The sequence below is a fragment of the Ovis aries genome, chromosome 19 (genome assembly GCF_016772045.2).
Source record: "Ovis aries strain OAR_USU_Benz2616 breed Rambouillet chromosome 19, ARS-UI_Ramb_v3.0, whole genome shotgun sequence".
Classification (NCBI taxonomy): domain Eukaryota; kingdom Metazoa; phylum Chordata; class Mammalia; order Artiodactyla; family Bovidae; genus Ovis; species Ovis aries.
In genome coordinates this window covers 31,343,623-31,369,365 of record NC_056072.1, presented here as the reverse complement: position 1 = coordinate 31,369,365, position 25,743 = coordinate 31,343,623, and the positions used below count along the sequence as shown (strand labels likewise).

Sequence of the window (25,743 nt, the reverse complement as noted above, 5' to 3'; positions counted from 1 at the left end):
TCCATCCATCCATGTTCTACCTATTTATCCATTGATGTATGTTCTATCTGTCCAGCTTATTTTTATTTCCTATTGGTTCTGATTCTCTGGAGAGCCCTGATTAATGCAAACTATGAAAGCTTCATTTTATAGTTGTGATATTTTGAAAGTAGTACATTATCCTTTGATTTGTTGTTGTTTTTCTGCTAAGTCATGTCCAACTCTTTGTGACCCCCATGGTCTATAGCATGCCAGGCTCCTCTGTCCTGGAATTTGCTCACATTCATGTCCATTGAGTTGGTGATGCCATCTAACCACCTCATCCTCTGCACCCGCTTCTCCTTTTTTGATAGTCTTTTACTTAGTTTTCATTTGAGGATAAAATGCAGTGAGATATATTTTAATACAAGTTAAAATAAGTCTCTAGTAGGCATTTCCAGGGTAGACAGTTTATTGGAATCAAAGATGCTGACCAAGGTCCACAAAAGCTTCAAGGCTCCGTTCCTGGGCAAACTCCCCGTGCTTATCAAATGCCAGCCTTCCTTCGGGTCAAGATGCTCCAGCCCCTCTTATTTTCATTCACTTTTTGGAACATAACACGTTCTTTCCCACCTTAACCCTTCTACTTGAAATGGTATTTCATTTCCTGTATTCTGCCATCAGCAGATGCTTTCTCAATCTTCAGGCCTAAATCAAAATCTCTAGCCAACCTCCCTGTCAGCGTTACTTAAAGTAGACAGCTGATCTCATGTATGCTATTGCCCAATTTACAATCTTCATGGGATGTCACCATTTCACATTTAATGGGACCCACCCAAATCTTCCGATTCCTCCATCTCCAGCCACTTTTTCTCTTATTCTTCATGCATCATTATCATCATGCAGTTTCTCAAGCCAGGAGTTAACTTTGCCTCCTTTCCTTCTCTTGCCTCACACCAGAGCACCAGCCAGTTCAATCAGTTCTATCTCCAAAATAGATCCTGAATTCTATACTACCTCTTTCACCTTCACAGTTTTAGCCTGTCTCGTTTATCATCTTTTGCTTGGTCAGTTGCAGGGTCTTCTGTTTTATTTCTGCATATGCATATATTCTTTACCACATCCAGTATAAATAGTTGCTTTTATGCCCTACTTAGAATCTCCAGTGACTCCTAATTCAGATTAGGGAAAAACATTAAATTCCTGCCTATGGCCAGCAAATGTTCAACATTATTTATGACTTGAACATGTTTCTCCCCCTTCCCTTCCTTACTCCCTCCCTCCCTTATTTCCTTAAGTCTTTCTTCCCTTTCTTCCTTCTCATCCAGTCATTCTGAACCATACTATCATTACAAAGACTCTTTTCCCTGTTGGAATGCTCTTCCCAGACTTTTGGACAGCTGGCTTCTTTTTGTTATTTAAATTTCAGGTCAATAATCTTTCATTCAAAACTTCTCTGATGGCTGCTTCTGAAAGATAGTTCCCATGCCAGTCTCTTTCATATCATCTTATTTTAACACTTCAAAATAATTACCTTGTAAAATGATCTTGTGCTTGTTTACTTCTTTAAGGGCATATTTTCACATCTAATTTCTCCTTTCACCTCTGGTTAAAAACAAAACAACATTCTCTTTGACTGCTACCTTCTCCTTACCTGTGTTTTGGTTATTAGGTAACACATGTTCACAAGTCCATGGAGACTACAGAAATAAGAGCTAATGATTCTATTTCCTATGTGCACATAATAAGAGGAAATCAAGATACACTATTGGTGCACATTAACAATTTCAAATAGACATTAGTGTTGCTTAATTTTAAAGCTAGACACACAAAAAGTAGCCCCTTTAAAAATGAGAATTGTCTGAGTGAGAGAATTAGCATGGATTAATATTTAGTCATTATAATAAAGCACTTAAATACATGAATTCCTTGAGGGCAGAACCTGTGGCATTTTCATTTTTTGACATCTTTGTTTCTTTGCCTAATATATTATCTGCAAGTTCAAGAGGAGTCTCTTCAAATGCTTGCTGAATTGTATAAAAATGCATTTTGAAATTGTCTTAATGCTCATGATCTGAAATTATTTTTGAGCAAATGAAGTGAATTGTCTTCACTTAGAATTAAGGGAAGTTTAGTGAATTTATGAATGTCAGTACATGTAAGATTTATACTTTCTCCATCTCATTTGCAAACAGACCTTAACGGAAATGAGATGGGATTCTTGTGTTATGGACTTCAAGTTTTGGATTATATTGAGAAGGGAATTTGTGGAACATGGCTTTTTGAATTTCTTGGATATTTTCCAATATCTAGAATTATTGGTCTCTAATCACTTTATGAGAAATAGATGGGAAAACAGTGGACTTTATTTTTTTGGGCTCCAAAATCACTGCAGATGGTGACTGCAGCCATGAAATTAAAAGACACTTACTCCTTGGAAGAAAAGTTATGACCAACCTAGACAGCATATTCAAAAGCAGAGACATTATTTTGCCGATTAAGGTCCATCTAGTCAAGGCTATGGTTTTTCCTGTGGTCATGTATGGAGGTGAGAGTTGGACTGTGAAGAAGGCTGAGTGCCGAAGAATTGATGCTTTTGAATTGTGTTGGAGAAGACTCTTGAGAGTCCCTTGGACTGCAAGGAGATCCAACCAGTCCATTCTGAAGCAGATCAACCCTGGGATTTCTTTGGAAGGAATGATGCTAACACTGAAACTCCAGTCCTTTGGCCACCTCATGCAAAGAGTTGACTCATTGGAAAAGACTCTGATGCTGGGAGGGATTGGGGGCAGGAGGAGAAGGGGACGACAGAGAATGAGATGGCTGGATGGCATCACCGACTCAATGAACATGAGTATGGGTAAACTCTGGGAGTTGGTGATGGACAGGGAGGCCTGGCGTGCTGCGATTCATGGAGTCGCAAAGAGTCGGACACGACTGAGCGACTAAACTGAACTGAACTGAATGTTCATGAACTCTGATTAAATGATCACACTGTATTCAAGCCGCCAGCTCTTTGGTGACCTGACTTCTCTATATTTATACTAAAGTTTAGGGACATTTTCTTTAAAATATATCTAAATAATGATTTTGAAATAATCAAAGATTATAGTCACTATGTGACTGCTTATAGAAAAAGTATCTATAGTTCAGAATAACCTATAGAACTTTCATATCTTTTCTTCCTGGCATTTTTAGAAGTGAAAGCCAAACTTATTCATTTCCCTCCTCCTCCACCCTTGCCTTAAAAAAAAAAAATCAAGTATTTTCTATAATATGAACTTTCCCTGTGTGGCCCCACCCAGTGTAGCAGCTGTGGGACTGAGTCAGCATCAGGTCAGAAGTATAGAACTCTATGCCTTGTATGTTGAGGACACATTTGTAACTTGGGATAATTTTATTCTTCTATTTATTACACCCATAAAGAGACTGCTTTACTAAACCAATCACGGAAAGCTAGTCTTCCGAAAGACAAACAGTTTTATTTCAATGTTCTTAATTTTATGTTTTTAAGTCAAACGTTTGTTTTAACTTTGTGTGTGTGTACATATATATATATGTACACACATACATATATAGAGAGAGTAATATTTATGGAAAACCAGTTTTCAGGAAATTATAATAGATTTTGTTGAGAGATACAAGCTTTTAGAACAGAAGTTACAAACTGGTAGCCCTTGAGCTGAGCTAGACTCACAGAATCTGGTTTATTTGTCCTGCATGGTATTTTCTTGTAACTATTGCTGTTCATTGTCATTAGTTAACCTTTAGAATTCAGGTGATGTCATATAGAAATTCAGTTCTCCTGAAAAATCAGGAGACACTCCAGGAAATTGTGTGCAGTTCAAACACTGGCGATGCTGTGATTTTAAACTGCAAATGGCAACAATTTAAAGGCTCCCATCCCTTCATTTCACTGTTTCTCTTCCGTATCAAATGATGTAAGGAGCAAGCACTGAAATGGTTACCCAGAATGCTCCCTGGCTTAATGGAGTATTACATGCCATCTTATTCCACCTGTAATTTTCCCCCAATTTCTATGTTATATCAATTTTTCCTTCATAACATTTTTCACATTTGGGCCTATTTTCTTCTTCTCCTTGTTATGACTTTTATGCCAGTCATGTGGCCCTCTTGACTAGGGTGTTGAGTGCATTGCTGGCTTAGCCATCATCATCCATCTTGCCTTAAACTTTTCCTCTGCCTGTCCCATGCCAGTTTGTACTCCAGTTACAGATATGTATGCCCAAATCACAATTCAGTATATTGGTCCCTGACCTCAGACCTGCCTGCACTGACAACTTATAAACCCATGTCCAACTACTTATACTTGGCACTCCGTCTTTTTGTCCTCCCTTTCTTGTGTTAACCCATATGCAGATAACTAGCCAACATGCCCATTTCCCTGGCACCAAAGGGGGTATTGCATCATGCAGCCTCTGATGCTTTTACTCCTGGCATTAACTCCTTCTCTCCCTCTGTGCAAATAGCTCATGGCCATCTTCAAGACTGGCCTTTCAAGACCATCTTGGCCCACAGTTACACAGCACAGCTCATCTTGCTGGGTGCATATTTCACAATCATATTTTGCTTCTCTTGTTGTCTTAAAACAGGTTTTCTCTGAGTATGGTCCCTGAGCGTGTTACTTCATGTTACTTGCTCTTAAACATTTATATCCTCTCTCCATCTATATCCTGCTGAATTCCTTAAGTTGGGAGTCAGGAATTTGATCAATCTAAAATTTGAGAAGTCAGGAGTTCAAAGGCTGTAGTGATACAAGATTGACTGGTAGTTTGATAGAAGATGAAAATAGATTCAGTTAGTTTTATTCTGAATACATTTTCAGGTTTATTGATGTGTTTCTTAAACACTATTTACCCTAATTGTTAGTAAAAAGCTCTGGATGTTGCTTCAACCAACCCTTTGAGAGAAGTAGAAAGAAAAGAACCTTTTCACCTTTCAGGCCAAAGCAGGACAATTAGGTAAAATTCTCGACTGCAGGACTGTGTTTCTTTCTTTCCTCCTTTCTTTTTTTTTTTTTTTTTAATTAAATGTGTGCTATTATGCTCATGCCTTGTCTCTGTTGATACTGTTAATAAACGTAAATCAAATTGGGTGCACCAAATGAATGTTTGAAGATGAAAAGTTAGAAGGAGTATCAGTACTTAGGTTGGAAGTGATGATGTGACTCTTCTTGGTTCCACGCTCACTCTGAGGTCAGGTGCCGTGGTAACTGGTTTATGTAGATAAACCCAGTGAGCATTTGGTCCAACCCTAATCAGGCAGTGCTGTGATTCCCTATATTTTAACCATGAACATTATTCAGCTGGAGTTTCAGAGGGAGGCAAGAGACACTGTGATGGGAGAAGCAATTAATTTGTTATTCATAAAGGAGGTTTTGAACAACTTTCAGATCACTACAGTCATCCCTCCCTATCCATGGGTTCTGAATCTGCAGATACAGAGGGCTGACTCCCCATACCATCTGATATGAGACTTAAGCATCTTTGGAGTTGGTATCCACAGGGGGTACTGGAGCCAGTCCCCTGGTGGATACTGAAGGATTACTTTATTTATTTTTCTTTTTTAAGGGGGAAGGGGTTTTGATAAATTACAAACAGCCCTAAAATATGGCAGGGTAGAAGGACGTGCACTCATCTTTTCCTGTGAAAACCCCCAAATTGCAAGTAACCGTTGAACAACCATCAACAGGAGAATGTTGGGTCCCACCGAAAAAGATACCAACATCCAGGGACAAAGGAGAAGTCCCAGTAGACAGCAGGAGGGATGAAATCATGTTTAGAATCAAACCCTATACCCACCAGAGATGCTCGGAGGGCTCAAACAAAACCTTGTGCACACGAGGACCCAGGGAACTCACAAGACACTGAGCCAAACCTACCTTTGAGTGTTTGAGTGTCTCCTGTAGAGGCATGAGTTAGCAGTGGCCTGCCACGGGGACAGGCAGTCAGGCTGCAGCAGACCTGGAAGGTACGATGTGTGAACTCCACTACAGAGCCATCAAGCAAACAAACTACAAACTGGAAAATAAGTATCCCAAAGAAGTTCTCGCACTGTTGTTAAAGTTCTAGGACCCACAGCAGAATTCCCAACCTGGGGAACCACCAAAGGGACTGAGAACCCCCAGGGAATTTGACTTTGAAGGCCAGTGGGATTTGATTACAGAACTTACATAGGACTAGGGAAGCAGACTCTTGGAGGGCACAAACAAAATCTTGTGTGCACCCAGGAGAAAGGAGCAGTGACCCCATAAGAGACTGAGCCAGACATGCCTATGGGTGTCCAGGAGTCTCCAGCAGAGGTGTGGGTCAACAGTGCCTTCCGTGAGGTTAGGGCCACTGAGCACAACAGTCCTGGCATAAGTCCTTCTGAAGGAGGTCACTGTTACCAGCATTACCACTAGCATAGCTTGGCCTCCGGTCAAACTACAGGGAGGGAACACAGCCCCACCCATCAACAGAGAATTCGATTAAATATTTACTGAGTTTGGCCCTGCCCATCAGAGCAAATCTCAGAGTCCTCCACAGCCAGCCCCTCCTATCAGGAAGCTTCCACAAGCCTCTAAGGAGCCATCTAAGGAGCCATCAGAGGGCAGATAGAATGGAAACCACAATTATAGAAAACTAACCAAATTGATCATTTGGATCACAACCTTGTCCAACTCAATGAAACTATGAGCCATGTCATGTACGGCCACCCAAGACAGACATGTCAAGGTGGAGAGTTATGACAAAACATGGTCCACTGGAGAAGGGAATGGCAAGCCACTTTAGTAACCTTGCCTTGAGAACCCCATGAACAGTTTGAAAAAGAAAATAGATATGACACTGAAAGATAAACTCCCCAGGTTGGTAGGTGCCCAATATGCTACTGGAGATCAGTGGAGAAATAGCTCCAGAAAGAATGAAGAGGCTAAGCCAAAATGAAAACAATCCCCAGCTGTGGATGTGACTGATGATGGAAGTAAAGTCTGATACTGTAAAGAACAATACTGCATAGGAACCTGGAATGTTAGGTCCATGAATCAAGGCAAATTGGAAATGGTCAAACAGAAGATGGCAAGAGTGAACATTCACATTTTAGGGATCAGTGAACTAAAATGGACTGGAATGGGTGAATTTAACTCAGGTGACCATTATATCTACTACGCTGGGAAACAATCCCTTAGAAAGAAATGGAGTAGCCATCATAGCCAACAAAAGAGTCCGAAGTGCAGAACTTGGGTGCAATCTCAAAAACAACAGAATGATCTCTTTTGGTTTCCAAGGCAAACCATTCAATATCACAGTAATCCAAGTTTATGCCCCAACCAGTAGTGCTAAAGAAACTGATGTTGAATGCTCCTGTGATGACCTACAAGATCTTCTAGAACTAACACCCCAAAAAGATGTCCTTTACATTATAGGGGACTGGAATGCAAAAGTAGGAAGTCAAAAATACCTGGAGTAACAGGCAAATTTGGCCTTGGAGTACAGAATGAAGCAGGGCAAAGGCTAATAGAGTTTTGCCAAGAGAATGCACTGGTCATAACAAACACCCTCTTCCAACAACACAAGAGAAGACTCTACACAGGACATCACCAGATGGTCAATACCAAAATCAGATTGATTATATTCTTTGCAGCCAAAGATTGAGAAGCTATATACCGTCAGCAAAAACAAGACCAGGAACTGACTGTGGCTTCGATCATCAACTCCTTATTGCCAAATTCAGACTGAAATTGAAGAAAGTGGGGGAAACCACTAGACCATTCAATTATGACCTAAATCAAATCCCTTACGATTGTACAGTGGTAATGCAAAATAGATTCAAGGGATTAGATCTGATAGACTGAGTGCCTGATGAACTATGGATGGAGGTTCGTGACACTGTACAGGAGGGAGGGATCAAGACCATCCCCAAGGGAAAAAAAAAATGTAAAAAGATAAAATGCATGTCTGAGGAGCATTTTACAAATAGCTGTGAAAAGAAGAGAAGTGAAAGGCAAAGGAGAAAAGAAAACATATACCCATTTGAATCCAAAGTTCCAAAGAATAGCAAGGAGAGACAAGAAAGCCTTCCTCAATGATCAATTCAAAGAAATAGAGGAAAACAACAGAATGGGAAAGACTAGGAAATGGCTACCCACTCCAGTATTCTTGCCTGGGAAATCCCATGGACTGAGGAGCCTGGTGGGCTACAGTCCATGGGGTTGCCAAAGAGTTGGACATGACTTAGAGACTAAATATTAACACGAATTTTTCAGTTTCTGTTATGTGAGTATTATAAGAAGCTAAATAAATAAAAGCATTTTTTTGGTGATTAAAAAAAAGATCTAGTTTCTCTGAGCCTCTGTCTTTTAATCTGGAAAATGGACCAATACTACAGTACACCAAATGGTTACAGGGACAAAAGGAAAGAATTTACATGAAATGCCGTGAGAGAAACAATGGCAGGAATGACTGAGGCATGCAAGAAGGACCTCCATGTTTGCTGCCTGTGCTGAACTTTGACTGAACATGGAAAAATAAAGCAACTGAATAGTTGGCTGAGTTGCCAGAAGGAAAGAATAATGCTGAGAACTGGGCTTTTTGTGGACTAAGGCAATCCCACCTACCCCCAGGAAAGGATAAGTAAGCTCGATAGCTGAGTCATGTGTGGAACAGATTTACTCCCCTGTCCAGACTTCAGTCACCAGCTTGTGTAGCCTGCATGATCTTCCTCTTTTCCACATAACCCCTCTGCCCATTTTCTCCGATCAGACACTATTCTGGTTTTCTCCCAAATCTGTGATCCCCCAAATTGCAATTCTAAGATCCCAGATAAACTGCCTTGTTGCCTCTTTATAGAGGTCCTTTCTGTTGACAGTGCTATAAAAACATATAGCACTTAGCATGGTGCTCATTGTTCGAACTATGAATCAGAATCTCAAAAAATAATTATCTGATTTTGAACCATACTTTAAAGAGGGGATAAAAGACACAAAATAGTGGCCTATCTTCCCCGTAATTTCACAAGCTAGATATTATACTCCTTGGCTAAGGAATCCGAAGCTCAGAGAGGTTAAGTAAGAGCATAGTCACCAGCTAGCAAACAACTGAGCAGAAAAATTAAAACTCCACCTGCCTGACTTCAAATCCTCTACTATTGCCACTGCATCAGTCTATTTCTTTTTTGATAAGACAACATATTAACTTTTTCTTAACATTAAATGAAAAGACATTTATGTTAAAAAACTAACTCCTCCTGATAATTCACAATTAATGAAATAAAGTAAACATAATTTGAGTGTAGCTTAAATTGTGTCCAAAATGGGATAAAACAGGTCACCTGGGAAATTAGGTTTTGTAGAATACAATAATTAAATCCTAAGTTTTACTTAATGGAGACAGTTTTTTTAAAACAAAAATTTTCAGGAAGCAATTGACTGGTCTATCAATTTTGTCGTTATTTCTCTATGATACATCTATAGCATGGAGCAGCTGAAGCAAAACAAAATAAGATAAACTTCCCTATAAGCAGCAGTAAAGAACTCCTCTGTCTTGGTGGGTTTGGTCTTCCCAACAAAAACACAGAAGGATTTTTAGCCTGAGTTCAGTTTTTGTTTTTTACTTCTGTTTTTTTTTTTAAGTTTGTATTTAAAAGATTGTTTAATTAAAAGAAAAAAAAAGATTTCTTAGCTCTGTGGCTTTTGGAAGGAAATGATTCTGAGAATACTTCATGTCTGTACCCACTTTTATCCTGAAATGAAGTCTTCACTAGAGATGAGTCCCAGCTATTAAATTTGATTATGGGGCCCTGGGGCAGAAGGATAATCTTTTTTTTTTTAAAGTGAACAGTTGAAAAATGACAGTGGTGGTAAAGAGCAATTAAGAATAAGAGTGGATGGAGGATGTATATGTGAAAGTGAAGGTGTTGATTTAAACACTTTAGGAAAGTTTTTGAGCACAAATCATGTCCTGACAAGTGACTTAAACATCTTTTCTTTGAAACACGGTGAAAGGTGGTAGTTAAATTTATTTGCTGAGGAGTCATACGGTCTGGGATCAAATCCCAGCTCTGTCACTTCCTAATTTTGTAATTTTAGGTAATTTACTTAAACTCTTTGAGATTCTGTTTTCTCACCTGAATGTTAGGAGTAATTAGTGCTTTATAAGGTTGTTTTGATGATTCAGCATAATCACTAATGCACATTGTCATTGTGTTTGATGTAATAATGATGATGATGTTTGATGTTATAGAACTTACTTGACATATATATTAAAGTCTCCTGTGACCTTAGAAAACAGTTTTGAGGAATGGCAACTACTTAAGAGCCATCTTTTTACAACTGAATAGATTCAGGAAATGGTGTAAAAGAGACAACTTATTTATTTAAATAAAATATCAAATCAGTTTCCTTTAAGAAACATTAAAGGTATTCATAAAAAGAAAAGAATATGAAATAAAGCCTTCTAGTAAATAATCATGAGTTTATACGTGTTTTCGAAAGTGCACCAATTTGTACTCCTCCTAGGAGAACTTATCGATTTGTGTGTGTATTTCAAGCAGGCATCTTACGCACACAGTGCTTGTGGCCGACAGCACTCTCCCCTGGGAAGGTGGCTCTGTAACTGCAGTGAATGACAATTCTATTTGTAGACATGACTTCCTACAGCCTGCACTCCTTTCTGTGATTATTATTTAAAAAATACTTGTCCTCAAATGATTTCATCTTCCTGGGTACAAAGGAGAAAATTCTTTAGCACAACAAGAACCTTATAGGTAACATGTATCTGAATTGGAAGAGTATATTCCCCTACTCATAAAATCATCTAAGTGTCCTGCAGCCTAAGAAATACAAAAAACATTTCAATGCTAAACACCCTCAATCTACCACTTAGGCCAAAAAAAAAAAAAAGAGAGAGAGAGAGAAAGAAACAGAAAATCAGAAGTATTAGTATCATTTGAACTGCAGGGCAGTTTTCCTCATTCTGCCCACTCTTTTTTGCTTATAAACAAAAGCACAATTTTCACATTGATAGAAAATCAACAGTAAGAGAACTTACCTTCCTTCAACCAAGAAATGTTATTTTTGTCATTTTCAAAATGCTTAGCTGTTCTGACTTTTATCTTTTCCAGCTCAGTTTCTGACATCTAAGTGGAAACAGAATTGATGATATAAAAAATTCATTAAGAACCCAAATTTATAACATGGAACCTTATATTTAGAGATGACTGCCATATTATAGGAACATTTTATCTCTGTAGTTTTTCAGCTCCCTGTCTGATGTTAAATTTTATATTTTATCCACATGTAGTATTTTACAACACTACACTGAAAATGAAACTTCAGAAGATATTTCACTTTCAGCAGTCAAGATTGCTGTAAGGTCTGATTTCTGAATACAAAAGAAAAACAGATGAACAACTAGCCTCCGATTTGTCAAAATCAAAACATACAGAGCTGTTTCAATGTTTTTCTTAATAGTCTAGAGAAAAGCATGCTTCAAAGAGATACACAAAGATAGAAAGGCTAAGAAACACAGAAGGACCTTTTTAGCAGTGTGGTGGATGGAATGAGAGCCCTATGACCTCAGCCAGGCCACATTGAGCTTCCTGAAGGTGTTGAGATCTAGTAGGCATCCTTAGTGCACTGCACTTGACTTCCTCCCAGACTTGGTCACAGTGAGCTAGGATGCTCCGCTTGCATCAGCACCTCTATGTCCTTACCTGTGTGTTCCCAAGGGAGGAGGCCCAAGGCGAGGGATGGGGAAGCAGCGTGGCAATGCTCTGGACAGCCTCCCTTGTCGTCTCTCGATGTCCAGCATTCCTCTGCCCTGCCAGAAGTGAGCGAAGAAGCAAATACGCTCCCTCTCTGGGTGGTGCTAGATTTGTATTGCTGCCAGAAGCATCCAACTTGCGGCTGAGAGGTTTTTTTTTTTTTTTTTTTTTAAGGTAATATAAAGCCTGTGGTTCAAAACAATAAAAACCTTCTCCTGGCTAGCACTTATTTAAAATGATACTCTGCAAAATAAGGTAAAAAGAATGAACTCTTTTCAAATGGATGGGGTTTCTCCAGTCCCCTTCCTTCCACACCCGCCATTCATCACTTATGGTTAATATTAAAAGGTGTAGAAAAAAAGAGATTGAAAAATACATAGAGACTATTTGGGTTAACAGAACAAAGAAGGGAAGCCTCTCTGGGTTTATTTTCTAGATGTTCACCCTGCAGCTGCTGTTTTGAAAGGCAAGTGTTTCTAACATTTTATAGGTAACAAGAAAACATTTCAAGTTCTTTTGAGACTCTGCAGATAATCCAAAAAAGAATTTGAAATCACATTCCAAAGAGGATTTGTCTTTAGATTCTTAGGCAAAGATACTGTTTTCAACAGAAGTTGAAAAACAAAAAGCATAACCCTTAGGTATGAATGATAATAAATCATCCAGCATTCCTAAATGCTGGTTTTTCCATTATGAAAAAAACAATCATTATTTTTTGACCCTAGATGGTTTTCTTCCTCCAGTGTCTTTAACCTGGAAACTGTTATCTGATTGTCTTGTGTCCATTTCACCTCTTTTCCCCAACTTCATTTCTTCTATTTTGCTCTCAGTTTCATATGAAAATTGACTGATCAACATAGTTTTTAAAAACAATAAAACTGGGAGCAAAGATAAATGTCAGATTCCTGTAACAGCCAATAAAAACCTTGACTGGTCACAATCTATAACATTATTTTCACCCTATGGCTTCAAGTTTTAAGATTTTTCCGTGGTGCCTAACCTTCTTTCCACTTTAACCTAATTGTAGTGCTGAAGTTCCTTGAACTTACCTGCTTCCGTTACTAACATTTCAGAATGTTGCCTTAGAGGCCCATCTTCACCTCCACGTTGAAGTCTTCTATCTCACTCATCTAGAAATGATCATTCCCTTCTCTTGGGACTTCTGGCATACACATATCCATTGTGGTCTTATATAAACTTGCTTTATTTTCCTGATAAGATTATAACCCATAATACTTCCCCCCTTACCACACCCCCGCTTCTGACATGATCAGTTCAGTTCAGTTCAGTCCTGCCCAACTCTTTGCAACCCCATGGACTGCAGCATGCCAGGCCTCCCTGTCTATCACCAACTCCTGGGGTTTCTTCAAGCTCATGTCCATTGAGTAGGCCATGCCATCCAGCCGTTTCTTCCTCTGTTGTTCCCTTCTCCCACCTTCAATTTTTCTCAGCATCAGGGCCTTTTCCAATGAGCCAGTTCTTCACATCAGGTGGCCAAAGTATTGGAGTTTCAGCTTCAACATCAGTCCTTCCAATGAACATTCAGGACTGATTTCCTTAAGGATTGACTGGTTGGATCTCCTTGCAGTCCAAGGGACTCTTAAGAGTCTTTTCCAACACCACAGTTCAAAAACATCAATTCTTTGGCACTCAGTTTTCTTTATAGTCCAACTCTCACATCCTAACATGACTACTGGAAAAACTAAAGCCTTGATTAGACAGACCTTTGTTGGCAAAGTAATGTCTCTGCTTTCTAGATTGGTCATAACTTTTCTTCCAAGAAGTAAACGGCTTTTAATTTCATGGCTTCAGTCACCATCTGCAGTGATTTGGGGGCCCAAAAAATAAAGTCTGCCACTGTTTCCACTGTTTCCCCATCTATTTCCCATGAAGTGATGGGACCAGATGCCATGATCTTAGTTTTCTAACTGTTAAGTTTTAAGCCAACTTTTTTACTCTCCTCTTTCACTTTTATCAAGTGGCTCTTTAGGTCTTCACTTTCTGCCACAAGCATGGTGTCATCTGCATATCTGAGGTTATTGATACTTCTCCTGGCAATGTTGATTCCAGCTTGTGCTTCATCCAGCCTGGCATTTCACATGATGTACTCTGCATAGAAGTTAAATAAGCAAGGTGACAGTATACAGCCTTGATGTACTCCTTTTTCAATTTGGAACCAATCTGTTGTTCCATGTCCAGTTCTAACTGTTGCTTCCTGACCAGTGTACAGATTTCTTGAGAGGCAGGTCAGGTGGTCTGGTATTCCCATCTCTTTCAGAATTTTCCACAGTTTGTTGTGATTGACACAGTCAAAGGCTTTGGCATAATCAATAAAGCAGAAATAGATGTTTTTCTGGAACTCTCTTACATTTTCAGTGATCCAGCAGATGTTGGCAATTTGATCTCTAGTTCTTCTGCCTTTTCTAAAACTAGCTTGAACATCTGGAAGTTCATGGTTAAGATATTGTTGAAGTCTGGCTTGGAGAATTTTGAGCATTACTTTACTAACGTGTGAGATGAATGCAATTGTGCGGTAGCTTGAGCATTCTTTGGCATTGCCTTTCTTTGGGATTGGAATGAAAACTGACATTTTCCAGTCCTGTGGCCATTGCTGAGTTTTCGAAATTTGCTGGCATATTGAGTGCAGCACTTTCATAGTGTCATCTTTTAGGATTTGAAATAGCTCAACTGGAATTCCATCAGCTCCACTAGCTTTGTTCGTGGTGATGCTTCCTAAGGCCCACTTGACTTCACATTCCAGGATGTCTGGCTCTAGGTGAGTGATCACACCATCATGATTATCTGGGTCATGAAGATATGTTTTATATAGTTCTGTGTATTCTTGCCACCTCTTCTGAATATCTTCTGGTTCTGTTAGGTCCATACCATTTCTGTCCTTTATTGAGCCCATCTTTGAGTGAAATTTTCCCTTGGTATCTCTAATTTTCATGAAGAGATCTCTAGTCTTTTCCATTCTGTTGTTTTCCTCTATTTCTTTGCATTGATCACAGAGGAAGGCTTTCTTATCTCTCCTTGCTATTCTTTGGAACTCTACATTCAAATGGGTATCTTTCCTTTTCTCCTTTGTTTTTCACTTCTCTTCTTTTCACAGGTAGTTTTAAGGCTTCCTCAGACAACCAGTTTGGCTTTTTGCATTTCTTTTTCATGGGGATGGTCTTGCTCCCTGTCTCCTGTACAGTGTCACAAACCTCCAGCCATAGCTCATCAGGCACTCTGTCTATCAGATCTAGTCCCTTAGATCTATTTCTCACTTCCACTGTATAATCGTAAAGGATTTGATTTAGGTCATACCTAAATGGTCTAGTTGTTTTCCCCACTTTCTTCAATTTAAGTCTGAATTTGCCAATAAGGAGTTCATGATCTGAGTTCAGTCAGCTCCTGGTCTTGTTTTTGCTGACTGTAGAGCTTCTCCATCTTTGGCTGCAAAGAGTATAATCAGTCCGATTTCGGAGTTGACTATCTGGTGATGTCCATGTGTAGAGTCTTCTCTTGTGTTGTTGGAAGAGGGTGTTTGCTATGACCAGTGCATTCTCTTGGCAAAACTCTATTAGCCTTTGCCCTGCTTCATTCAATACTCCAAGGCCAAATTTTCTGGTTATTCCAGGTATTTTTGACTTCCTAGTTTTACATTCCAGTCCCCTGTAATGGAAAGGACATCTTTTTGGGGTATTAGTTCTAGAAGGTTTTGTAGGTCTTCATAGGAGCATTCAACATCAGCTTCTTCAGCATTACTGGTTGGAGCATAAACTTGGACTACTGTGATATTGAATGGTTTGCCTTGGAAACCGAAAGAGATCATTCTGTTGTTTTTGAGATTGTATCCAAGTTCTGCACTTTGGACTCTTTTGTGACTATGATGGCTACTCCATTTCTTCTAAGGGATTGTTTCCCACTGTAGTAGATAAATGGTCACCTGAGTTAAAGTCACCTATTCCAGTCCATTTTAGTTTGCTGATTCCTAAAATGTTGACACTGACTCTTGCCATCTCCTGTTTGACCGCTTCCAAATTGCCTTGATTCCCGGACCTAACATTCCAGGTTCCTATTCAGTATTGCTCGTTACAGCATCGGACCTTGCTTGCATCACCAGTCACATCCACAGCTGGGTGTGTTTCTGCTTTGGCTACACTCCTTCCTTCTTTCTGGAGCTATTTCTCCACTGATCTCATGCATATTGGGCACCTACTGATCTGGGAAGTTATCTTTCAGTGTTTTTGCCTTTTCATATTGTTCATGGGGTTCTCAAAGAAAGAATACTGAAGTGGCTTGCCATTCCTTTCTCCAGTGGACCACATTTTGTTAGAACTCTCCACTATGACTAATCTGTCTTGGGAGGCTCTACACGGAATGGCTCATAGTTTCACTGAGATAGACAAGGCTGTAGTCCATGTGATCAGATTGGTTAGTTTTCTGTGATTGTGGTTTCCATTACTAGAAATAGATTGGCTGGTTTTCTGTGATTGTGGTTTTCAGTCTGTCTACCCTCTGATAGAGAAGGATCAGAGGCTTATGGAATCTTCCTGATGGGAGAGACTGACTGCGGGGGAAACAGGGTTTTGTTCTGATGGGCAGGGCCATGCTCAGTAAATCTTTAATCCAATTTTCTGTTGATGGGTGGAGCTGTGTTCCCTCCCCGCTATTTCAGTTCAGTTCAGTTCAGTTGCTCAGTCCTGTCCGACTCTTTGTGACCCCATGAATCGAAGCACACCAGGCCTCCCTGTCCATCACCAACTCCTGGAGTTTACCCATACTCATGTTCATTGAGTCGGTGATGCCATCCAGCCATCTCATCCTCTGTCGTCCCCTTTTCCTCCTGCCCCCAATCCCTCTCAGCATCAGGGTCTTTTCCAATGAGTCAATTCTTCGCATGAGGTGGCCAAAGTACTGGAGTTTCAGCTTCAGCATCATTCCCTCCAAAGAAATCCCAGGGCTGATCTCCTTCAGAATGGACTGGTTGGATCTCCTTGCAGTCCAAGGGACTCTCAAGAGTCTTCTCCAACACCACAGTTCAAAAGCATCAATTCTTCGGGGTTCAGCTTTCTTCACAGTCCAACTCTCACATCCATATATGAACACTGGAAAAACCATGGCCTTGACTAGACAGACCTGTTTTGGCAAAGTAATGTCTCTGCTTTTTAATATGCTACCTAGGTTGGTCATAACTTTTCTTCCAGAGAGTAAGCATCTTTTAACTTCATGGCTGCAATCACCATCTGCAGTGATTTTGGAGTCCCCCAAAATAAAGTCTGCCACTGTTTCTACTGTTTCCCCATCTATTTCCCATGAAGTGATGGGACTGGATGCCATGATCTTAGTTTTCTGAATGTTGAGCTTTAAGCTAACTTTTTCACTCTCCTCTCTCACTTTCATCAAGAGGCTTTTTAGTTCCTCTTCACTTTCTGCCATAACTGTGGTGTCATTTGCATATCTGAGGTTATTGATATTTCTCCCGGCAATCTTGATTCCAGCTTGTGTTTCTTCCAGTCCAGCGTTTCTCATGATGTACTCTGCATAGAAGTTAAATAAGCAGGGTGACAATATACAGCCTTGACGTACTCCTTTTCCGATTTGGAACCAGTCTGTTGTTCCATGTCCAATTCTAACCCTACTATTTACCTGGGGCTTCCCTGGTGGCTCAGAGGTTAAAGCGTCTGCCTGCAATGTGGGAGACCCAGGTTTGATCCCTGGGTCGGTAAGATCCCTGGAGAAGGAAATGGCAACCCACTCCAGTATTCTTGCCTGGGAAATCCCATGGATGCAGGAGCCTGGTGGCCTACAGTCCACAGGGTCACAAAGAGTCAGACACGACTGAGCAACTTCACTAACTATGGTGGAAGTAATGAAGATAATGGCAACCTCTTTCAAAAAGTAGCATGTACTGGCTACACTCAATGCCCCCAACCCTGCAGCAGGCCACCACTGACCCACGCCTCTGCTGGCAACTCCTGGACACTCACAGGCAAGTCTGGCTCAGTCTCTTGTGGGGTCACTGCTCCTTTCTCCTAGGTCCTGGTGCACACAAGGTTCTGTTTGTGCCCTCCAAGAGTCTATTTCCCAGATAACCTACAGATTAATAATGGTTGGATAAACAAAACCAGGATATCAAAAAACAATGGTGTTTTCCTTGTCCCAAAGCGGACCTTATTAAAAGTTCCTTTGATTGTCTCTTTTCTCTAAAGTGTTTTATGCCTCTTCATCATAAATTTGGAGACCAAATCTAATGCCCTTAATAGTTTGGGCACTGACCTTTGGAAAAGCAAATTATCTAAATTTTAGATATTAGTGGGGTCAGAAAGATATTTGGTAAATAGCAGTGACAGTGAACAGAGACATCATCGGAGCTAAAGAAATCTAAGGTGCAAGTGCTGACCAGATAAGAAGAAATAATCAGGAGAGACCGAGTGAACCCAAAACACTGCTAATGATGTTACTCATCCTAGTTTATTTTCAGTTGTATTTTAATATTAGACTATGTGATTATTCACATTACTCCTCAATGGGAACCATTTTTAAGATTCACCGTGGCTTTAGATCTCTGTAAGTTTACAAATCATATAACCTCTTCTTCTGTACAGTTTCTGAGAGACCCTATTCCTACTTGTGTGTGATGATGAATCCTTACTTCACATTCTGTGATTGTTTTTATATTTTTTATTTTTGTCCACCTATCCTAGTTTCCAATAATCTGACCCTAGAGAGACACTTAATTCAAATCTTTGCCCACATTTTTTACTTTGGATGTTATGGATTATTCCTGAAGTAAAAGTGAAAGTCACTCAGTTATGTCCAGCTCTTTGTGACCACATGGACTATATAGTGTATGGAATTCTCCAGGCCAGAATACTGGAGAGGGTAGCTGTTCCCTTTTCCAGGGGATTTTCCCAACTCAGAGGTTGAACCCAGGTCTCCCACATTGCAGGCAGATTCTTTACCAGCTGAGACACCAGGGAAACCCATGGATTATTCCTTATTGCGATTTATTCTTGGATTATTCTTGATTGATACATATTTTCCACTTGTTTTACTTTTGCAGTTACTGTGATATAGTTATTTGTATTTGTTAAGTGAATTGCAAACTTTAAACTCCTTTGGATAAATAGTTCTGAGGAGGGAATTATTAAGCTAAAATTCATTTTTCATTTGAAAATGCTATCCAATTTTGACTGATATGTTTTAACCATGTCCTAACAATTAAAATGTCTCTTGTTCCATTTCATTATTTTTCTCTCCTTAGCCTTTTGCCACCCTCTGATTTCACGTTTGCTCTTTGAATTTGGCTTTTTTTTTTTTTGAAGACTGGATGACATTACTTAAATTTTCTATATGGGATTTTTTTTTTCACTTTGAAGAGTGCCATATTTTGAAATCAGACAACTCATTGTAAATTCTTTTCTTGTCTTTGTATTAGCAATAATTTTTAATGCAAACTGTAGAGACATTAATGGACTTCCCTAGTGGTTCAGTTGCAAAGAATCTACCTACCAGTGCAAGAGATGCAGGTTCCATCCATGAGTCAGCAAGATATTCTCAGGAAGGAAATGGCAACCCATTCCAACATTCTTGTCTCTGTCCCACGGGTAGAGGAGTTTGGCAAGCTATAGTCCACAGGGTCACAAAAGAGTCAGACACAACCTAGCAGCTAAACAACAACAAACAACAGTATAGATATTAATAAACATGATATTTGATTTTTCCACCTGTTTCATCAGAAAAGATGATAAAAGTAAGCATCAAGTACTTTACCCTGTTGTTGTTCAGCTAAGTCATGTCTGACCCTTTGCAACCCTATGGACTGCAGCATGCCAGCCTTCTCTGTCCTTTACTATCTCCCAGAGTTTGCTCAAATTCATGTCCACGGAGTTGGTGATGCTATCTAACCATCTCACCATCTGCCACCTTCTCTTTTTGCCTTTCATCTTTCCCAACATCAGGGTCTTTTCATATGAGTTGGTTCTTTGCATTAGGTGGCCTAAGTTCAGTCCTTCCAATGAATGTCCAGGGTTGGTTTCCTTTAGGATTGACTGGTTTTAATCTCCTTGAATTCCAAGGGACTCTCAAGAGTTTTCTCCAGCACCACAATTTGAAAGCATCAATTCTTGGGCATTCAGCCTTCCTAAAGGCTTCCCTGGTGGCTCAGATGGTAAAGAGTCTGCCTGCAATGCATGAGACATGGGTTCAATCCCTGAGTTGGAAAGATCCCCTGGAGAAGGAAATGGCAACCCACTCTTGCTTAGAGAATTTCATGGACAGAGGAGCCTGGCAGGCTATAGTCCATGGGGTCACAAAGAGTCAGACAAAACTGAACAACTTCACTTTCTTTCTTTTCTTTCAGCCTTCTTAATGGTCCAACCCTCACATCCGTACATGACTACTGGAGAAACCATATCTTTGACTATGTGGACCTTTGTTGGCAGTATGATGCTTCTGCTTTTTAATATGCTGTTTAGGTTTGTCATAGCTTTTCTTCCAAGGAGCAAGCGTCTTTTGATTTCATGGCTGCAGTCACTGTCTGCAGTGATTTTGGAGCCCATGAAAAGAAAATCTGTCACTGGTTCCACTTTTTCCCTTTCTATTTGCTATGAAGTGATGACACCGGATGCCATGATCTTAGTTTTTTGAATGTTGAGTTTTAAGTCAGCTATTCATTCTGTCTTTCATTCTCATCAGGAAGCTCTTTAGTTCCTCTTTACTTTCTGCCATTAGAGTGGTATCATCTGTATATTTAAGGTTGTTGATATTTCTCCCAGCAGTCTTGATTCCAGCTTGTGATTTACCTAGCCCGGCATTTTGCATGATGTGCTCTGCATATAAGTTAAATAAACAGGATGTCAATATACAGCCTTGTCATACTCCTTTCCCAGGTTTGAACCAGTAAGTTGTTCCATGTCCAGTTCTATTAATAACCTTTGCTCCTTGACCCACATGTAAGTTTCTCAGGAGACAGATAAGGTGGTCTGGTATTCCCATCTTTCATAGTCGGTTGTGATCCACACAGTCAAAGGCATTCACATAGTCAATGAAGCAGAAGTAGATGTTTTTCTGGAATTCCCTTGCTTTCTCTGTGATCCAGTGAAGGCTGACAATTTGATCTCTGGTTCCTCTGCATCTTCTTAACCCAAGTTTTGCATCTGAAAGTTCTCAGTTCATGTACTGCTGAAGCCTAGCTTGAAAGATTTTGAGCGTAACCTTACTAGCATGTGAATTGAGTGCAATTGTATGATAACTTTATCCTGAATCAACTATAAGCCACTAGTGTCCTCACTGAATGGAACTTACAGGCATTCCATATTGATGCCAACCTCTAAATCATTTATTCACCCACCTAGAGAAGAACTTGGCCCACATAATTCTCCATCTGGATGATGGAGTCTAATTTGGACTGGGTTTAGTCTTTTGAGCTAGACCGGGCCTTGCAATGAATCAGATAAACCACAACTGAAGATACGAACTAAAAAAGAGTTAAGTCTAGTGAATTCCAGGCAAAGGAGACTTGGAATAGATAGTCCAAAAAGATACTCAGACGTGACTGGCCAGCATCTAAAGTCAGACTGGTCTGACAAAGCTCCAAGAAGAATAAGCACGTTTTTGAAAGAATCCCTGTCCAAATTGTGTTTCTTGTGCTCATTTCAAATAATGAACTAAACAATTCAGACCCAGGAATGCAGTCTCCAGGCTCATGTTTTCTTGTTAAATTCTTTTCTGGTTTTCTTTTCTAAAAGGATATAGTTTGAATGTACTTTTATTTTGTTATTCCTTTCCTTTTATTTTGACTCATGCAGCATAATTTCTAGTTCCCAGTCAAAATCTGATCTAGAGATAGAATCTTTAAGGGCAGAGTATCCAGCATGTGGTTATCTTTGACAAACAAATATCTGCCAGATAATCATGTGTTTCATCTTCTTGTTTCTTTTAAAAATAAAATTGAATGTGTGAAGCTACAGCCTTATTTAACAAACAAATAATTATATGCTGTCATATTAGTCTTTTGTGGTTGTCTACAAAATCATTACACTGTCTCTTGCCATTGCTTTTATAACAGTGGTATTATATGTATAGTGCATGATATGATATTAATCAATGTATAGAGAAGTCACCAACTTAGATTATTGAATTTGAGAACTCTTGTAGAGTACATCTTTCTGAAGGATTAGTGAGAATGAAAATGGTATAGGATGTGTACTACTCCTTTGAAAGTATGTTTTCTGCTGTAGAGTAGAATCTCTATATTATTTAGAACAGTTAATTAACATTTGTAGCAGCCATTCTAATGGCATTTCATTATATGCCATCACATTTTATAATTCTCTCTGAGATTATGTGGTGTTGGAACAAAAATACATGTGGAATAAAAAAACATTGGTCCAAAGTATCAAAGGCAAAGGCAAATAAAACAAGAAGAAACGTCTCTATTTGTAATACAAGCTTTCTCAGTTGAAAGTTACAACTAACACCACAAGACATTCCAATTCAAGGATTTATTAGATGTTAGATCTTATGAAAAGTTTAGGTTTAAGAAATGACACTTGGGATATAAAATACATTAAGTTTTATTCATGTTTCATGCCAAACCATTAAAAAAAAAGCTTTTTACCTTGACCTAATTATTTTTATGCCTTATAGAGTTTCTTTTACTGACATAGACCTTGATTGGCACTGAGAAAACATGTAAGAAAAAACATGTGAATGACACTTGCTAGTGGGTTATGAAGATTTTTATCTCCTTGGGGTTATGATATATATCCTTTAACTTACTACTGTTCAGTTAATGTAAATACTGTTCCACTTCACATCAAATATAGCAACTATATAACTATATAATTCCGTTAAAACACTCTCACTTTTGCACTTTTTTAAAAAAAATATCCTGTGCATCTACAAATGTTATACTCTGACAGGCAGTGTTCATGTGTGTGTGTGTGTGTACATGTGTATATTTAAATAGTCAACTGTCTTTGAAATAAATGAGGAGAAGGAGAAAAAAAGATATTTTAAAAAATGTTTACCCACATAGCTGCCATTTCTGGTTTTCTTCAACTCCTTCTAGTAAACCTGAATTTTCATTTGATTTCATTCCTCTTCGGCCTAAAGAATTTTTTTTTCTTTTATTGATGTTTGAGTTTGCTGGTGACAAACTCTTTGAGTTTTTGTTTATCTGAAAATGTCTTGAATTCCCTCTCCTGTGTGAAGGATATTTATCTTGAGTATATAGTTCTTGTTTGCTAGTTTCCTTTCTTCTTTACCTCCTCCTTCCCTCCGTCCCTCCACCTGTCCCTCCCTTCCTTCATACCTTTATTTTAATTTTGACATTCTTCCTGTTATTGTTCCCCTATATCTATCATACCCTTTCCACCTCTCTGATCCCTTTAATTTCTTTTAATCTTTGTTTTTCAGCATCTTGTCTATGATGTGTTTAGGCATAGGTTTTAAAAAAGTTTTTTTTTCTGCTCTGCTTAAATTTTGCCGAGATTCTAGATTTTGCAAGTGCGTGCATACACACAAACACACACACACGTATTACCAAGTCTGGAACATTTGGGGGCCATTCTTTCTTTTTTTTTAATAAATTTATTTTATTTATTTATTTTTTTGTCTTTGTGATCATTTGTTTCTTTTTAAAAAATTTATTTATTTTAATTGGAGGCTAATTACTTTACAATATTGTAGTGGTTTTTGCCATACACTGACATGAATCAACCATGGGTGTACATGTGTTCCCCATCCTGAACCCCCCTCCCACCTCCCTCCCCATCCCATCCCTCAGGGTCATCTCAGTGCACCAGCCCTGAGCACCCTGTCTCATGCATCGAACCTGGACTGGCGATCTGTTTCACATATGATAATATACATGTTTCAGTGCTATTCTCTCAAATCATCCCACCCTCGCCTTCTCCCACAGACTCCAAAAGACTGTTCTATACATTTGTGTCTCTTTTGCTGTCTTGCATATATGGTCATAGTTACCATCTTTCTAGATTCCATATATACACGTAAGTATAGTATATTGGTGTTTTTCTTTCTGACTTACTTCACTCTGTATAATAAGCTCCAGTTTATTCTACCTCATTAGAACTGATTCAAATGTATTCTTTTTAATGGCTGAGTAATACTCCATTGTGTATATGTACCACAGCTTTCTTATCCATTCATCTGCCGATGGACATCTAGGTTGCTTCCATGTCCTGGCTATGGTAAACAGTGCTGCAATGAATATTGGGGTACATGTGTATCTTTCAATTCTGGTTTCCTCATTGTGTATGCCCAGCAGTGGGATTTCTGGGTTGTATGGCAGTTCTGTTTCCAGATTTTTAAGGAATCTCCACACTGTTCTCCATAGTGGCTGTACTAGTTTGCACTCCCACCAACAGTGTAAGAGGGTTCCCTTTTCTCCATACCCTCTCGAGCATTTATTGTTTGTAGACTTTTGATAGCAGCCATTCTGACCAAAATGAGATGGTACCAAACTGTGGTTTTAATTTGCATTTCTCTGATAATGAGTGTTTTTGAGCATCTTTTCATGTGTTTGTTAGCCATCTGTATGTCTTCTTTGGAGAAATGTCTGTTTAGTTCTTTGGCACATTTTTTTGGTTGGGTCATTTATTTTTCTGGAATTGAGCTGCAGGAGCTGCTTGTGTATTTTTGAGATTAATTATTTGTCAGTTGCTTCATTTGCTATTATTTTCTCCCATTCTGAAGGCTGTCTTTTCACCTTGCTTATAGTTTCCTTTGTTGTGCAAAAGCTTTTAGGTTTAATTAAGTCCCATTTGCTTATTTTTGCTTTTATTTCCATTACTCTGGGAGGTGGGTCATAGAGGATCTTGCTGTGATTTATGTCAGAGAGTGCTTTGCCTATATTTTCCTCTAGGAGTTTTATAGTTTCTGGTCTTACATTTAGATCTTTAATCCATTTTGAATTTTTGTGTGTGTATGGTGTTAGAAAGTGTTCTAATTTCATTCTACAGGTGGTTGACAAGTTTTCCCAGCACCACTTGTTAAAGAGAATGTCTTTTCTCCATTGTATATTCTTGCCTCCTTTGTCGAAGATAAGGTGTCCATAGGTGCATGGATTGATCTCTGGGGTTTCTATTTTGTCCCATTGATCTATATTTCTGTAGCTTTGTAGTATAGCCTGAAGTCAGGCAGGTTGATTCCTCCAGGTCCATTCTTCTTCCTAAAGATTGCTTTGGCTATTTGAGGTTTTGTGTATTTCCATACAAATTGTGAAATTATTTGTTCTAGTTCTGTGAAAAATACCACTGGTAGCTTGATAGGGACAGCGGAGCCTGGTGGGCTGCTGTCTGTGGGGTCACACAGAGTCGGACATGACTGAAGCGACTTAGCAGCAGCAGCAGTAGCAGGTTGATACGGACTGCATTGAATCTATAGATGGCTTTGGGTAGTATACTCATTTTCACTATGTTGATTCTTCTGACCCATGAACATTGTATATTTCTCCATCTATTTGTGTCATCTTTGATTTCTTTCATCAGTGTTTTATAGTTTTCTACATATAGGTCTTTTGTTTCTTTAGGTAGATTTATTCCTAAGTCTTTTATTTTTTTCATTGCAATGGTGACTGGAATTTTTTTGTTAATTTCTCTTTCTGTTTTCTCATTGTTAGTGTATAGGAATGGAAGGGATTTCTGTGTGTTAATTTTATATCCTGAAACTTTACTATATTCATTGATTAGCTCTAGTAATTTTCTGGTGGAGTCTTTAGTTTTCTATGTAGAGGATCATGTCATCTGCAAACAGAGTTTTACTTCTTCTTTGCCAATCTGGATTTCTTTTATTTCTTTTTCTTATCTGATTGCTGCGGCTAAAACTTCCCAAACTCGGTTTAATAGTAGTGGTGAGAGTGGGCACCCTTATCTTATTCCTGACTTAGGGAAAATGCTTTCAATTTTTCACCATAGAGGATAATATTTGCTGTGGGTTTGTCATACATAGCTTTTATTATGTTGCGGTATGTTCCTTCTATGCCTCCTTTCTGGAGAGTTTTTA

The 25,743-nt window shown here is 39.0% G+C and overlaps 1 protein-coding gene across 1 annotated transcript in view; it reads right to left on the bottom strand.

The window, feature by feature from the left end:
• The window catches only part of MDFIC2 (MyoD family inhibitor domain containing 2), a 112,047-nt gene extending 100,259 nt beyond the window's left edge, over positions 1–11,788 (bottom strand). The window contains exons 1-2 of the mRNA XM_060402222.1: positions 11,671–11,788; positions 11,007–11,094 (exon numbers count right to left, since the gene is read on the bottom strand). Coding sequence (XP_060258205.1) covers positions 11,007–11,094 — 88 coding nt within the window. The 5' untranslated portion in view covers positions 11,671–11,788. The remainder of the gene's footprint in view (positions 1–11,006; positions 11,095–11,670) is intronic.
• Positions 11,789–25,743: the final 13,955 nt, after the last annotated feature.